This window comes from Lethenteron reissneri, chromosome 34 (assembly GCF_015708825.2).
Source record: "Lethenteron reissneri isolate LAM-NWPU_2019-01 chromosome 34, ASM1570882v1, whole genome shotgun sequence".
NCBI lineage: Eukaryota > Metazoa > Chordata > Hyperoartia > Petromyzontiformes > Petromyzontidae > Lethenteron > Lethenteron reissneri.
In genome coordinates, this window is record NC_083812.1 from 12,938,210 (window position 1) to 12,956,476 (window position 18,267).

General features: G+C 42.2%; 1 protein-coding gene across 1 annotated transcript; it reads right to left on the reverse strand.

Annotated features, from left to right (window-relative positions):
- Window positions 1-505: 505 nt before the first annotated feature.
- NUDCD3 (NudC domain containing 3) lies at window positions 506-15,892 on the reverse strand. Its single transcript, XM_061565371.1, has 6 exons — window positions 15,403-15,892; window positions 9,145-9,330; window positions 7,590-7,898; window positions 7,156-7,299; window positions 6,097-6,285; window positions 506-5,368 (listed from the first exon to the last, which is right to left on the reverse strand). The coding sequence occupies exons 1-6, from the start codon at window positions 15,598-15,600 to the stop codon at window positions 5,258-5,260; spliced, it is 1,137 nt and encodes a 378-aa protein (XP_061421355.1). The 5' UTR covers window positions 15,601-15,892; the 3' UTR covers window positions 506-5,257.
- Window positions 15,893-18,267: the final 2,375 nt, after the last annotated feature.

The following is an 18,267-nucleotide window of genomic DNA, read 5'->3' on the forward strand; positions in this document are numbered from 1 at the left end:
TAAATACCTGCCTAAGTTTATATTTAAAGCTTTCGTGACTGCAGGGATTAATTTTCTTGGTTCTTTCGGTAAAGTTACGTAGAACGGAAATAATAAAATAATAAAAATACAACATAATAAAATTTCTCACGACGTTTCGGCCACAACACAAGCAGCCGTCCTCAGGTGAAGAAACAGAGCTGTCGGAAAGACAGCACTCCAATGAACACTGCTAAGCTTGGCAGCGTATTATTTCATAATGAAGATGCACTTTTATATGAATGATTAAGAGTAAGTGGCAGGATTACGTATGACGGGAAAAAAGTTTTTTTCCAGAAAATATATTTTTTGAGACGAAGCTAAAATGTAGGTCAATAAGAATAACGGAGGATTGCTGCATTAAACATTGTAGGTATCTGGTAACCACTGGTAGCAATAATTACATGCCAAAATGAATCTCTGTTTATTGTTAGCATAGTTTACACCAAATAAAAAACGGAACACAGAAACATCAGTTGAAACGCAATGTATCTCTTTATGTTGACATGTTTTATTGGTTTTATTACATGCACACACAAAAACAAACGCCCCTACTCTTGCATATGTATCAGATGAAATATCGACAATGGGTGCAACTCTCATGTCTGATGTTATTTGGGTTTGTGCGACACCAAATACTGGTTAAAACATTTTAATTGCCCTGATATCCATGAGGTGAACGCAAACTCAATGTGTTTCACAGTTCTGTCAGTGGAAGCGAAAGGAAGTTTGTGATCCGCCAACTGTGTTGCTACCGCAAAGGGCATGCCCCCCTAATCCAAATTCAAATCTTCATTTATGGCTTGCAAATCTTAAAATAATGTTTCAAAGCATCAAGTCAAGCTGCAATTTAAATCATGAAAAGCCATAAGCTGGCTGACAGACCACGGTGTTCAGGTGTAATTTTAAGCTAAAATAGTAAGCCGTAACTAGCTATCCAGCAGAAAAGTAGCAGTGTTAGACCACTGTGAGAGGAGAGAGCAGTGAAAATAGAACACAGGGCAGTGAACAGAAAGAGTACTCGTAGAGAGAGCACACGAATAGCAGACAGCGAGAGTAAATATACCAGAGAAGCAAAACAAAAGATGAAGACGGCAACGAGAATTGCATTAAAAAAACAACCATGTTTGTCCTTCATTTACAGATTCACAATAATATGGTAAAGGAGCTGCCCTGCAATTCTTGCCCACATCACCGACAGAAAAGCCTCCCTCCACGACAAGCCCTATAGGGGGTATGTTGGCCTACTCTTCCATGATGGCCATGAGTTTGGGAGTATCCACACTTTGTCCTACCACACATTTATACTGAGTGAACAGAGGTGTAGGGGGGGGGGGGTAAAAACCTGCTTCATTGTTTCAGCTGTCACGCTGAGAGATGAAGCCAGCAACCTCTAAATTCAAGCGCCGTGTACTAACCATTACCCCCACAGGAATAACTAGATGTAATTGCGATTAATATGGTATCGTAGTGACGGTGAAATGGCTTCCCTGATGAAGCACATTACCCAAAACGGCTTGTTTTGCACCTCCCTCGTGGGCGTCTTCTAATGTGAAATGTCGGCACCCTCCGACTCTAATCCTGTCCAACCCACAGCCTTTGACGGTTGCAGTTTTGCAAATCTCTAGTGGATATCCGAGATGCGAACTTGATAAAGTAGCCTCGATAGCAATCAGCCTATTTATGCTAAGTATTTGTTATAGCCACTAGAAAGTGAATCTTACGCAATTTCAATAACTATTAGATTCACTTTCTCTTGTTCAACCTTTTACCATGTATTGCAGTCAAACACTTTAGAGGATTCCACTAAAGTTATTCATGGAATTTAGAAAAAAAACATCTCACGAATGCAAAATAATAATTGTATTCAAACTCCGCAAAAGGGGTCATTCACACAAGACACTAAAAAGCAGTGAAACTGTGAAGGTTTTTCTTCTACAATCTTTTGCATAAGACTAATCCACACAACTGGAACACTTGTACCGAAACTGAACTGTATTGATTATGAAAATAAGATGTGAGGTGCTAAAGCACCGATTGCATAAAAGGGATATTTGGAGGGAGGCAAGGACGGTCACAATTCACGAGGGCACTAATCACTATTACATACCTTTCGATTTAAAGCTTTCGTGACTGCAGGGATTCATCTTCTTGGTTCTTTCGGTAAAGTCACGTAGAATGGAAATAACAAAGTAATAAAAAAAAACATAATAAAATTATTTTATTATAACATAATCAATTTATTTTATTATTACATAAAATTATTTTATTATGCTTTATTTTTATTATTTTATTATGTAATAATAAAGTAATTTTATTACGTTTAATTTTTACTATTTCCATTCTACGTGACTTTACCGAAAGAACCAAGAACATTACAAACCTGTCAACTCAAACGGTTTAGCCGTATTCTTGTACAGGGAGATTGAGTGTCCAGGTCCATACGGCGTGTGGTCGCTCCTCAACGAGGCCTCCCAACCTGTCCCGGATCTTCCTCTTCACGAGGTAGCTGTTCTGGGAATCGTGCATTTTCCAGGGACATTAAGTCTCGGTTTTGAGTGAGCTGCTTAAAAATACACGACTCAATTAAATGCATTTACGTGTAATTATTTCCTATTTTAGTGCTGCGAGATGTCTTCCCGTGACGTTATTCAACACGAGCAGAACCCTTGGCGTGTCCCATCGGTTTTATAAACGCAAACTTCCAATTTATTTCCATATTCCGTAGAAGTGTTGTATTACATGACTGTATTCCCAAATTGGTAGTGAAATATAATGGGATTCACTTCAACGAAATTGTTCTCATAAACTGCTACCACGGCGACCTTGCCATGTATTTGTGATCTAGAGATATGCTTCAATAAAATCATTTGCCACCGTGGGTGGTAAAGTTGTTATTCTTGGGCTAATGCTCAAGGGCTATCGATTCTAGGCAGACCGCCCCCATTACCCATTGTTCATGGTACACGCGGTCCATGCAGACTCAATGATCATGGGTCTCCGCATTTTCTGAAGCTGCCCTGGCTGCCCATGTGGTTGCTGCGTTTGCTCGACCCCGGGCTATGTCGTGGCGTTGACATCTCGACTCTCTCCCATGGTTACTTGCCTTGACCCCCACCCCCCTCCAATCCTTGAGATAATCCGAGTCGATTTGAGCTGCGGTTTATTTCATATTTAGCTTTGATTTATCATTGCTATACGTCTGCAATATTTTTTATTCTTAATGAGATTATTTAGCTTTTGTCGTTTTGGTGACCCAGGTGACGCTTGCAAATGAGACTAACCTGGTTTCTTGAGTTTTTACCTACTTGAACAAAATAAACTTGAAACTTAAACTTCATTCACCCACCCGCCACCTTCTTCCCATGCTTTTGGAAAGCATCGTAAGATCTGGTGGGTTTAGACGCAACACATTTTTATTTCAGTTGTTTCCGGGAAAATAAAGATGAGTGGAGCAAACAGAAACCCCACATAATCTGTGTATTTCTCTTTGTAAGGATGTTACAATAATCTAAGATACCTCACCTTTTTCGAAAACTAAAATCATGAATTATGCCATGAGTGAAAACCTTTGGCCAATTAGAATTTATAACAGCGCCATTCCGTTTATATAGAGCTGTTTCATCGCTACATTAGCATTTAGGTCTGGTGGAAAATGGCTTATAAAAAATTTAAACGGTGTAAAATTACCTGACACAGGAGAAATAATCATTTTCTGTTCTCCAGCATGGTTGCCTACAACCACTCTCTTCCTTCCCTTTCCTCTGCTTCTCTTCCCTGGAGGTTACAAATCAAGTTTTCCTATTTATCCACTGGTTTATGCTGGCCATGGTGATCCTTTTGAAACCGTTTTTTCGCAATTGTTTTTGTTTATCAAATATATTATTTTCGGTGCAAGCATCAGCTTTTTCCCTATAAAACATTGACAATTATGTATTCTATCACCAATTTAATTTTACTATTAAAACCTAACCCCATATTCTGATGAGCATGTTTAATAAAAAACATACAACTTTTTTTAATGCAGGTACTTACCCACATGCACGAAAAAACATTTATGAGTAACTTCGGCTCACAGATACAACACAACCAAAGCCCACTCACTCATATAGCTGATGAATAAAACCATAAACCTAGGGCCACACTCAAAATTAGTAGTTTTTTTTCCAGTTTCCTTCCATTGCATGCAGTACAACCTTACCGGTGACTGAAATCCAAAGCATTTTCCTCACTCAAGCTACGAAATAAGGCAGCTAATATGCTGCCTCTCCCACACATCTCTCCCAGGAGAGCCTCAGACAATGAAGCGCCACAAAAGTGGAGGAAGGGATGTTAAGCTGTACGTTTCAAGTTGTGTCACGTACAATGTTGCAGAGAAGCATTTGGGAGGGACGTGCCTGGTCTCCCCAACACAACATGAATGTGAAATGTGGGACAAACTCTGTCAGAGAACATTCTGCGTTTCAGTTGAAGATGCAAAAATGGTAGGATTTGCACTGGAATCGAAAGACAAACGAATAAACTGCCAATGTCAATCTGGTTACGTTACACAGGATGATAATTCCTATTGGTTTAAAAAAATACTCTATAACACCAAGCACTTCATCAATTCACTGATGGATCAAGGACTCCCATGCCATGTCAATCATGGGAGATGTTAGACCAAACAAACTTCACTATATTGGTCAGTGCTGGTTGTTGAGCAGGGGCCCATGACCTGTTCAGATATCACTCAGCACCGATGTTAGCTGTGCCCAGTAAATTGACTCAAGTTGCCGGATTGATAATGCAGTGCACTAACCACAGTATCGTTAATCACCCCCATCATGTCCCTCTACATTTTTTGTTACCACAAATCTATTCTCCCATATACATCGATTTAAAACGTTGTTTTTTACACGAACATCAAGATAAAGAAACGATCTGCAGCATATTTCATATTCACAGGAAATTGAGCTAAACATCAGCGGCATTTAATTAACTATATTCCTATTTTGTAACGTACGCCATACATCCAAATGGCAGCCAACATCTCTTGAAGAAGGGTCGTTTCATTGAGTTTTTGCTAGCCCACGCCACCTAAAATATCAAATAGGCAACCAAGTCCACCCTTGGCTCCATCTGTCCACCTTAGGCTCCCGTGTGTCCACCCTCAGGTCCAAGTGTCTATGCTGGCTTCAATGGGCATGAAGTGCCGCCATATCCGCCGCTGTGGCACGGGTCTTGTGCTTGCCCATGTTCAGAACTGCACGGCATCGGGGGGGACATTGAACATTCCTGGCTCGAACTTTTGGCCTTTGAAGGGAGAGCCTTCTGCATCCCAGCCCTTTTTCAGCATCTCATGCACTTTCTGGGAGGGAGAGAGAGATAGAGAGAATGCATTAATTAGGTACAGCAGATGGTGGTAACAAGTTCACAGAATATTTCTAGAATGGTGATGCTGTCGTCTAAAAGGTGTCTTTGCCAACATGGAATACACTACCAGATGGAGTTTGTGTTATTAATATTATTCATATTTAAACCAGCCCAATTTTTAGCAATTTTTTTCCATTATATAAACAAAACTATATTCAAAGGGCAGTCAAAGGATTTCTAGAACCAGATCCTAAAACGTCACATAAATGTAACATCTGGTGGTTGTCCCACCTGGTGACAGATGCTTGTGTTGCATCCAAAACGTCCTGATTTAATTTAATTTTTTTACCTACGTGACTTTACCAAAAGAACCAAAGAGTATGGATCCTTGCAGTCACGACAACTTCAAATCTAAAATGATTATGTCATTGCGTGCGATGTTATATTTCTACGTCGCAAGCGCCGCACTGTTCAAAGACGTCAATATGGATAAAACGACATCTCCACATGCAGTTCGGAACATAATGACATCGTCACTAATACTGCCGACATAAACGCATGCTGGGAAGCGTTACAAACTCAATGGCTATGCGAGATATTTCTTCCTTGCTTCGTCCAATTTATTTTAAACAAAACCAAAATACGCGAGCAGGTGCAGCTGATAAGCACAGGATTTCACTCCACCAGGTGAACAATGTTCAAGAAGGAAAGCCGAGGTCGTACCATCTCATGGCTCTGTGGCCTCCCGTGCATTTTCTGATGGTAGTCGAAGGTGAGGCGGTCCAGCACGGCGTGCTCCTCCTCGTCCACCGTTGCCATGGAGCGCTCCTTGTTAATGCGGTCGATGTCTATTGGCTCCTCACCCTCCAGCACTGCGTTCCACCAATACTCACCCACTTTGCTCAGGTTCACCTGCACATGAGCGTGGACACCGACCGCTCAAAACAATCCTTTGGCTGCTCTGGAGGACACATCGCCAGACTTCGTGGCATCGTACACATAGGAAAGGCCAGCAGTGTCGCATTCCCAATGTAAAAATGCAGTGAATATGTACAGTCCCCTTGTCAATCCACTGATGGATGATGGCCTCCCCACTGTTGTACAGATAGTTGGGGCTATTTAACCACACTTCACCACGCTAGTCGATGTGAGTTAGTGAAGATGGGGAGCATAAAGTCCCCCACACTTCCGATTACCACGGTTGGCTTCCCCCGCAGCTCTGATTAGCACAGTTGGCTATAATCGGTACGAAAGATGTTCAACGTACATACAGATGTGGCAGCATAAGAGCCAAGGCAATAAAACATTTTTTTGCTGTACCCTGCTGACAACCATGTCACCACGAGCCCAATGGCAACTTGTTAGTGCATGGTGATCACCCATCCAAACACGATCCACTCAACTCTGCTTCACTTCTAAGAGCGCATTCCGGGACATTTTGTCAAAGGCTCCGTCAACTAATAAGCATTAACTTTACCACAGTGGACTATTATAAGCCTCGAGGCAGGTTCAGAGTTAAAAGATTATGCATGATTCATAATTCATCATCATCAGCCATGCTCTATCCACTTCTACACGAAGGAAAAAGGTGGACGATTGGCAATTTGCGACAGAAAATTTAAATGGGAAGAATTTTATGCAAATAAATACTTATATTGATGAATACAGATCGAACACATCACAGTTTCCACATACCCGATATCACCTAGTTCAGACTATGGTTGTTCAGTAAACTTGCAACAATGCCTTGCTGATTGCCATTGTTGTGTGCGTGCAAGATACCTGTATGCATTTTCCCGGCTCCAGACTCCACATGGAGCTTTCTATATTGATGTTGTGTGTTAATTTCCCCTCCATCAGCACCACCTCTTCTGCTTGTTCCCGGATGGCCACACGCAGCGAGTTCTTTTGAATGTCAATCGAAACCTAAAGGACAAAGATATTACTGTACAAAATGTTCCCCTTTTCGAAAATAATTTCACTGTAAAGGAGCAATGCAATACAATGATTCGCATTTACATTTGGAGAAAGGGGTAAACAAATATCAAAAATACAGGGTTAATTACACCTATTTGGACAATTACATTGATGAACTGGCTGGGTAACCAGTTTAGAGAAAATTCTTTATTTTAGGTTAATGTTGAATAGCCAGAATTCACTTAGCTTGGCCATGAACATAAATCTTTGTAAAAAAAATTCTTACCCCGCATTCTCACCTGTTTGCCCCTGACAACAGTTTTCGGCACAAACACCTTTATCTCCAGGTCGGTGAAGTCCTGCGACCAGACGTAATTTTCCCGTACAGCTCCATTGTAGCTGTCGGGGCTGTCTTGGAAGGAGAGCTGAGCTTTCTTTTCCAGTGCCTTATCCGTCTTCTCAGCCTTTTCCGTCTTCTCAGCCTCCACAGGTGTCAGCGCGGCACTCACTGGATGGCACGGAGGATTTCCAGCCTCCGAGTGCATGGCAGCTTCTGGCAGCTCTGCTCCGACATCTAATGCTTGATCGCCATCTGCTTCCTGGGAATGCTACGATCCATGACAGGAATAATAATAATTTAATAAGCATGTAATCTAATTAATAATAATTTCAACTTGTAATGCGCCACACAATATTCGTTCACTCTGAAAGAGAGAGACAACTTAGAGGCGCGAGGAACCACAGACAAACGGGAAGGCAGCCAGGTGGTAAGCCGGTAATTGTCCAAGCTCTGCAATCCTGTATTAAGATGTTTTCAGCCAATTAATGAGTATTTATATGTTGGGGGAAACCGGAGCACCCGGAGAAAACCCTTTTGTGCGAGGGAGCTACGCTAACCCATACAGATACAGTTGTTTGTTACACCGCCTTTTCCTGGCAACCCAGGCTATAGCACAAGGACACCCATGGGAAGGGAGTTTCACAACATGTGTGAAACGCCAAACCTCTTCTCCACAAAGCTGGATTGCAGGCCTTCATCAAGTATACTAATATCTTTTTTCAGCATGGTGTCAGTATCTGAATCTCAACTTACAAAATGTCCTCAAGCTCATCCACATGCCACTTCTCGAATTGACCCATTCCAATTATCATGATGTAATGCTAGACTTACACTGTGCATTTGTTAGCATGACATTTGTATAAACAACGATATAACATTCTGAACACAACATTCACAAACACACCTTTTATGCCTGTAATTGTCAATATTTACCAAACATACAACGAATGTAATCTAATAAACTACCAAAGAGGTGTTTAGGAAAACACAACCTCAAATATCTAGAAATGCTACTACTCAGAATATTAAAAGTTAGTTTGTTTTTATAATACAGTAATTTGTACCTGTAAAATTTAAACTTAGGGCTAAAGTGCCTCCTTGCTTAGAAATAAGGATGGGGCAGTGTACATCTCTTATACTTTGCCTGCGATGGTTTACGTGCTCATGAAAGGCCTTCTTTTCCTCTCAGGCCTGTATCCTTCACACCTCTACTCTCCTCCCCTCTGAAAAAAACATTTTCCTTGCTGCACACCCCCGAACTTGTTTGTACAAGGTTGTATTAACAACGATCAGACATCGTACCCAACACAATACAAGCCAAAAATCCATCGTAGCACTATACAGGACAACCGTGAAAAAATACAAGGTATGCTTTGAATAATGGATATATATTTTTTGTATTGTATCTCTATTGGCAGCTCTAAGCCAGTTGTGGAAATTGACGAACACGTGTACCTGCAAAAAGAAAACCCAACACATTCTTCAGCTATGCTCTTAAGATGAGTGCATCGCACCTGGGAGCCAGGTTCCTCCGATACGATCTCCACCTCCTCCACATGTGCGACCATGTCCGACAGGTCGCCCGACACCTCGACCTCATGCACGGCCTCCACCTCCAGCTTGTGGTCCAGCTTCTCCTGCAGACTCTGCAACCGCCGCTTGTGGTCCTTGTCAGCCAACCGCTGGAACTTGAAGAACGCCTGTGAATTCACATACGCTGCTCTTACACGAGACAAAAGCAGTGGCCTCTGCATCGAAATAAAAAAAGGGTAACCACTCATGATGTACAGGAGGATTGTCTCCTTTTATTGAATAATTTCCAGCTTGACCCACTCACCCCATTATATGCTTTACTGCCCATCATTATTCTCTTCTCTATCTTTTCCTATTTTTCCCTTTCTCTTTCCTTCCTCTTGTTCCCCTTTTGTTTTCCAGATCACAATGAAGGGCACCTATACTGTTACATGGTTATGGAAAATGTTTGGACACGGTGTACCCTGGTTCTGTACTTTCTTGTATCTGTTGTGTTGAATATATATATAAAAAGAAAAAAATTGTCTGTTTGTGGGTTTGTTTATGGCTTTGTGTGTGTTCGCGCGCTTGCGAACGATTTGCCTCTCCACGCCGTAAGCCCCGCGGTGAGCGAGCGCTATTCCTTTGTCACATCCGTCAACTTTAAAATTAGTTTAATTAGCAATTTAGTGCGATTAGTGTGCGCTTTACTTTTATTATTTTATGACGCATGCATGACCATACCAACTCACGTGCCTTTGGTGGGGGGGACGGCCCATGTCAAGTCGCACGCTTTCGTTGGGAGTGAGGGGGACATTTTCTTTCGCGTTAAAAATGTATTAAAAATACACTAAACACCGACGCTAATTCTTCACTGTGTGATGTCCCTCCCACCCCGATGCGTGCAGTTATTACTACTATACAGTCGCTAGATGCTACCACTAGAGGCTGTAGATATTACTGCAGAGTGGCCGGGGAGATCGTGGCTGGGGGAGGGGGTCAGGGGTAGCAGCCCAGCCCCAGCCTGCCAAGGTGCCACCTCGGCCGGCTGGACAATCTAAGCGAGGCCGGAGGCTCTGCACGGGACTAGGCCTCACCACGCCACTGTCATGTGAGTACTTTGTGCTATAGAATCGATCAATACTGCTATAGAGTCAGCATGTACTACTGTAGTTATAGCAGGTACCACCACAGTCGGTATGCACTGCTGTAATCATAGCAGGTACCACCACAGTCAGTATGCACTGCTGTTAGATGTTTTAGAGTAGGTTTGAAATATTTTTTTAACCCGGGCAGCGCCGGGTACTTCCCGCTAGTATATATTAAATGTGACTGAAAATTAGTAAAAAAAAAAGGTGTTTCAATCTACAATTACTGACAAGTTGTATGAATGTTATCATTTTGACGATGAACCCTGTTGGATGGATTACTGGCATTTGTTTCAATGGGTATATTGGATGGATGATGCGAGATGTTATATCTAGAGACACAAAGACTTGCGAGACAGCTAAATGGAGCCATGGAATTGTGTTGGTACGGCAGTTGTTGCAATGTGAGACATTGTGTATGTTGGTGCTGTTAACGGATGGCATGCAGGAAGCTTCTTGCATGCTGTTACATGTGAGGAAATTAGAGAGTTGTGCTAATTGATACAATTGATGGTACAACATGGGAGACTGTTCATGTAGTTACATATGTAGGGATGTTGATAGTGGCAGTATTGAAGGACATGGAAGTTTACTGGTGCTTATTATATTAGAAACAGTGATGTCCATAGCAGTTAGGCAAGATGACATGAAGGGTTGGAGTTGTTTTTGAATGGATAACATTGGAGACTGCTGGCAGTTATAACATGTGCATATCTATGGCTGCTGCTGAAAGTTACTTTAAAAGGTGACTTTAATTGGTTGTTGACATAACAAGGAAAGAGATTGACTTTTGCCAAAGCAGTTTCTCCAGAGACATAGCATTTCTGACAGTTGTTATATAGAGACCTGGAGAGCAATTGCTCACCACTGGACGCGAGAACATCGAATGTTACGGGCATGTGTTTTGATGGGTGATGGATCTCACAGCTGGCATTGTTATAAGGACAGAAATAGAGGGCTGTGGGTGGTGGTGACAAAATGTGCAGCTAGCAATTATTGTCCAATGCTGGAACCAATTTCAAAGCGTGACCAAATGTACTATTGCCATAAGTTACACGGACAACACGGGCATGAAAGTCGAGCGATGGCAGGTATTTTAAAGGCTGCCATGACACTTTTTATATTTTTTATTGATAATTGTTAAATTCAAGGATGACACAAAGTGTTCCTGGTTACCATTATCAACAGTAAGTGTCTGTCAATTGTTAGATGAAGGCCATCTCATGTCGTGGCCAACCCCATTGTTTTATCTTCCTGTGCTTGACCTAATATAATTGCCCCATCTCCGTGGTAGTCATCCTCTATATTCCTTTTTTTTGCAGACATTCTATCATCCAATCTATCAATGTCCTTCAAGCCAATTAACTATTTTAAGAGTCAATAGATCTCTGGTTTGCATTTTTTCTCACACCCGTATGTACCTTTATCACTTACATACACCTTTCTATGCCTCTATGTACTTTTAGTTACAAATTCTTAATAGATGCCCATGTGTCAGATCAATAAGCTGTTTCTCAATGGGTGTCTGTTCCCCTAGTGTGATTATTGTTGTTAATCCCTGGGTTTGTGATGTCTTTCACTCGTTGTTCTTTTATATCTTGTTCTTAACTTTATTCCCTGCCACATTTTCCCTTTTTTCCTCCCGTTGACTTTGTATTTTCCTTGCTTGTTCTCTGAAGCTCTATGGGTTGCCATGGTTTATAAACAAATGAAAATTTTTAACTCTATAGCAGGCTACATGTCATTATTTATACATGCAATTATGAATCCATTAATCAAAAACTGACTTGGATGTATATATTTTAGAATTTTCCTTTTACATCCCTTCAACAATTATTGCCTTTTGTTAAACAAACTAATTGTAGGCTAATTTAGTTTTGCCCCTAATTATTTGTATCTCAAAATGTGTAGCCATTGCTAAGTTCTTCAACCTTTATTTTATTTGTTATAATTACTATGGCATCAACAACCGTGTTAATCGGAGGTGTGGGGAAGGACTAGAAACGAAACGGATTGCTATGTATCCCCGATTGATACATTTGCGCATAATTTTCGTATTTGGAAAATGTGGACCATTGATGCAGGCTTGCAAATGACGTCAAGGGCCCTTTAACGTCCACTGTGAAGCAGTTGGTGCGTATTATTATAGTTTACACCCGCAGTATTAATCAGGGCGACGGCTGGAAGTGAACCGTGAACCTCTTAAACAAGTGGCCAACGCACTGCCGATCGGCCACGTCACCACCCTATGATCATGATTGATGAATGTGGGAGACGAACGATTGAGAACGAACCCACGGCGTGTGCGACGCATGCCACCCGTGATGTACATTTCATACGGCGAGACCTCACACTTCAAAAAATTAATCCGTCACTGCATGAGTTAGGAGAAGATTCAACGTGGCAACACTGCAGTTCACCTTCTTTGCATGTTCAGTAAAATCTACCAATGCAATTGGAACTTTTTCAAAGCTCAAAAGAAGATGCAGAAGGAGAACAGCAAGCGAGGTGTGTACCTCTGGCAGCTCCCCGCGTTAGCATGAGGCTTAGAGGAATGCCTCCATGTAAGTCCGTGCAAGTGTATGGGTCTGTATGCAGTCTATTGATCTCTGATATCAGTGGCCGCGACTCAAGTGGAACATACATAAAATACCAGGGCAGTAACGTACACGGGAGACAGCACAACCGAGCAGCAGACCCCATGCAATATCATAATTGGCCGTGTCGGGTGGAGATGAGTTAGCGACACATTTATATTTACGCGATCTAACCCAAAATCCGTATAATGGATAATAAAATGAGACTTGTGTAAAGCTCAGGGGACGCAGAAGCCGGAGGGAAAGAGGCGGCAGCAACTGGAAGCTTCGAGCATAAGGCTTAGTCTTCTTGGTTCTTTCGGTAAAGTCATGTAGAAGGGAAATAATAAAATAAAATAAACATAATAAAATACAATTCTCACGACGTTTCGGTCACAACACAAGCAGCCATCCTCAGGTGAAGAACAGGTCTGTCGGAAAGACAGCGTCTGAATGAGAATGTCTTTCCGACAGACCTGTTCTTCACCTGAGGACGGCTACTTGCGTTGTGGCTGAAACGTCGTGAGAATTGTATTTTATGTTTTAATTTTATTATTTTATTATTTCCCTTCTACGTGACTTTACCGAAAGAACCAAGATGAATCCCTGCAGTCACGAATGCTTTAAATCGAGGCTTAGCTTAAGTTACAAGTCTGTGTTTCCAAGTATACGCACGTCTATAGATCACGTGCGTTGATGAACGCTTTTAAATTATATCTAGTTTTATGGGTCTGTAAATATGTCCATGCACATCTAGGTGTCTCTAATGAATGTGAATGGGCCTGAATGCACCGATTGTCTAAGACTAAGATGCACTCTGCAAGTCAACTGATACCTAAATACAAAGTAACTAAATACATTTGTCAATAATACTGCCTTAATTATTATTTTTTTAAATGTAACAGGTGACGTTTTGGATAATACCCCTTCATCATAGCACATGCTATGAAGAAAGTGCACTGGCAAAATTTGTTTTCTATGCAACAGTGGGGATGTGACTCGAGAAGTACATACATGTACGTGAAATGAGACAACAGTGGGACTTTTGGCTCCGAAAAATCATACGGAAAAGAAAAAACGATACGCTGGACCATGCCGGATGGGGTCAGCCCATGCGGTCACCATGGGGCGAGCATGAGGTTTATAGAATGTCCAAGTCTCTGGCTGTCGATGCAAGCGTACGGGCTTGTATACAAGGCCACGGTACCCGATGCAAGTGGCTCTCAACGCATCTATAATTCACATCAGTCGCCTGACTATCCCACTGACATGTTTGCACAGTGTTGGTGTACGGTGCTTTTTATGCAATATTTTGCTGTCTTTTCTTGGATTTTCTGTTTGCACATAGTCACTTTAAGATGTTTTCTTGGTCATATTTTGTTTGTTGCGGTTGCACCCGATTCAAGAGCCGAATGGCTCACATGGCTATACCTTATAGTAATAGGGTTCTACCCTTTAAACTGGTACAAAAACTGACACCTTTATACAAGGGATCATATTTGCAATAACCACAACACAAGCAGTCAAAATGCAAACAACAATAAACACTGTCCTTGAAGTTGATTAGTCCACACCCGAGACAACTTTTCTTAGAGCCTGGTCTCCATTGATGTTGGACCAGATGACGCCAAAAGGCGTATAAAGGTGTCAGTTTTTGTACCATTTGAAAAGGTAAAACCCTATTACTGTACTATGGGGACCTCATTTGCCAGTAAAAATATGATAATTGGTTCTTTACCCTTCTATCTGGCAACAAAACTGACACCTTTTTGCAAGGAGTCATGTTTGCATAGACCGCAATACCTGCAGTCATAATACAAACAAAAGAACATAACTCTGATAATGTGCACTGTCCTTGATGTTGATTGGTCCACACCCGAGACAGCTTTCCTTCGAGCCTAGTCTCATATGGGTTGGACCAGATGACGCCAAAAGGCGCACAACTCAAGGACAATGCACCATCAGAGTATGAGAGCTCGGGGCAAGCATCTACACATTATCAGAGTTATGTTCTTTTGTTTGTATTATGACTGCAGGTATTGCGGTCTATGCAAACATGACTCCTTGCAAAAAGGTGTCAGTTTTGTTGCCAGATAGAAGGGTAAAGAACCAATTATCCTATTACTGTACTTTACCACTGGTAAAGGAGATCTCATAGGGCTTTACCTAACAAATGAACTTGAACTTGACTCAAGCGAGCACAAAATAGGCCAGTACCTGCAGTGCACTGTACACGGAGACAACACAAACAGAGCAGCAGCCCCCCAATGCAATACAACAATGGTACGTCTACTTGGTTCTTTCGGTAAAGTCACGTAGAAAGGGAAGTAATAAAATAATAAAAATAAATCATAATGGAATAATTCTCACGACGTTTCGGCCACAACGCAAGCAGCCGTCCGTCCTCAGGTGAACCCCAGGGTCTGTCGAGGCGACAGCGTCTAAGACAATGGTACGTTCACAAAGCTCGGAGAGAGAAAGAGAGAGAAGGGAAGAGAGAAGGGAGGAGGAGGGAGGAGGAGGATGCGACCAGGACCCGCTGGGCGATGCGTTCGGCCACGCCGGGCGGGAATCCGAGGCGGTCGCCCTGGGTCAGCATGAGGCGATAGAAGTCGGTGCGGCGGTAGAGAAAGCCGAAGATGACGTCCAGGAACGCCTCGATGTTCTCCTCGTGCTGCAGCACGCCCAGCAGCGCCTGGTCGTACAGCGGGGTCATCCTCGGCTCGCCCTCCATTGCCTAATTATGGGCAATTAAATCGATATAGTAATTATTGATTGTTGTGATATCGAGTGACACAGCAGCGGGCTGCGTGTTGGAACCTTCCTCGAGATTTGCTCCCGTTAAATGTGTATAAACCACCAACGCAACGAACGTCGTCAAACAGGCCTTGTTGATCAGCGAGAGTCGTAATAATCGATAATTGTTAAGTAATTGCGAATGATAATGAACAATAACGAACGGCACAGGCTGCGGGCCCGAAGTTCACAGCGAATCGCTTTCACTGTAACACCAACTGTGCCGCACGCGCGCGATTCGATTCGTCGCGATTCGCTGATAATCGATTCGATTCGCAGACACGGTTCCGATTACTTTCGTTTGGTGCCTCGTTCGCTTTTTAAACCTAATTGCCGTCGCGCAGTCGTTAATTTCCAGCGTTTACTTTAAGGGAAAAAAGCGCCAGCGTGCAACGTGTGCGTACTTTGCATCGTTTGCGTATCGTTGCGCTTGGGAATCGGATACACGAGAATGTAATAAGCTACGCGAATCGATATCACGGGAAGATTGCCCCTTTACCCACGACCTCGCGGGATGACGTCACCGGCGCGCTACAACCGATGACGTCGCCGGGCCTCCCAAACATCGAGTAACATCGGTGATTGCGTCATTTAACTGGTGTGATGACGTCACTTTCAATGTTCAGTGAATTGGTGTAATGACGTCACTCTTAATTTTCGATTTAAAGCTTTCGTGACTGCAGGGATTCATCTTCTTGGTTCTTTCGATAAAATCACGTAGAATGGAAATAGTAAAATAATAAAAATAAAACATAATACATTATTATGTTTATTATTTTATTATTTCCATTCTACGTGACTTAACCGAAAGAACCAAGGTCACTCTTAATGTTCAGTGCATTGCGGTTATTACGACATTAATATGTTCGGTGCATTTGGAGTTATGGGGTTTTAAACTAAACTATTTTTTTATTTGTGCAAGCTAAGGGCCCACTGAAGCTGTATTGCTCTTTTTCAGAAGCTACCTGGCCACTAATGATAGTTCAACGAAGTGGCTTATCATCATCATCACGTGGAAATTTATAGCACCCAAATACTCCAAACGTGTGATGCCGACTTTAAACGTGGAGAGAAAAACCGGAGGATCCAGAGAAAAATCCCCGCGACCATGGGGAGAGAGAGACATGCAATTGCCGAATATACAACAGGCTTCGGGGTCAGGATCGAACCCACGACCTTTTGTATTCGAGGCGAGGTAGTTAACCCAAACTAGGGACAAAAACATAAACATTGCAGAGCACGAGTACAGGGCCTTAAGGGGTATTGCACCAGTAACAAACGAGGTATTTATTCGTAAAAAAAACACACGCGAATTGAAAAACAGTGCAGACATGGTGTGAGAGTAAGAGGCATCAGATCCAAATGTTAGGTATAGGTGCAGGTTGGAGTTTCAACCCACAAATACTTTCTACTCCAGCAACGTGCAATAGCAACGCACAGAAGTGTGGTCACCACGAGCACAGAAGTGTGGTCACCACATCTGTCTTGTGGTTGTTGTTGTTGTTTGACTTGCATCCCACTGGGATATTTTCACAGGGTTGGTGTACGGTGATTTTTTTCTGCAATATTTTGCTGTCTTTTCTTGGATTTTCTGTTTGCACAGTCACTTTAAGATGTTTTCTTGTTCATGTTTTTGTTTTTTTTTGTTGCGGTTGCACCCGATTCAAGAGCCGAATGGCTCACAAGGCTATATCTAATAAATTAACTTTGAACTTTGAACATCTACGCCTGATGAAGCTAGTTGTAATTACTGGCGAAACGTCGTACTGATATTGTAAATGTTGTAGCTTGGCTCTCCAACACACCGGCGTGCTGTACTAGTAACGAATTGTCCACGTTCTGTTTACGTGAAAACCCTTACTAGTTGGCTGTGTCGGGTGGTGGCGAGTTTTTTAACGACACATTTAGATATATTTACGCGATCTAACCCAAAAAAAACCTCTTATGGATATTGGTCCAGAAAACCTGCTACGTGTTTTGTGTAAGAAGAATGGATATTCAGACTCCACAATCCATAAAGCTATCACCCCAACCGTTGGGAAAGAACCATCTGAGGACCCAATCAAAACCATCACCTTGCCATTCATAGCAGGGGTCACAAAAAAGATTTCCAAAATCATGAGCAAACACAAGATCCAGGTACGGTTCAACAGAGTACGTAAAATTCGTGATTTGATCTCATCTGTGAAGGATGTGATCCCTGACATGCAATACCCCGGCGTCTACAAACTAAGTTGTGTCTGCGGCAGCAGTTACATTGGGGAAACTAAGCGACATGTCTCGGACCGTGTTTGTGAACATAAGGCAGATCTGAAACACGGTAGGACCAATACCTCAGCCGTGGCTGATCATTATTTTAACGCGGTGGGCACACATTGCATTTATTTTGCCAAGACAAAGGTACTCTAAAAACCCACTGGCTACCAGCAAAGATTCGTTCATGAAGCCATCCAGATATATAAACAAACACAATTTCAACCGAGAAGATGGGTACAGAACTGAGCAATCATTGGAAGGACGTTATTAACCAGTTTCGGTCATAACTGGCTGTGATGTTCCTATCCTACCTACCGATGTTAGCAGTTATTTTTGACTCTCTGAGTTA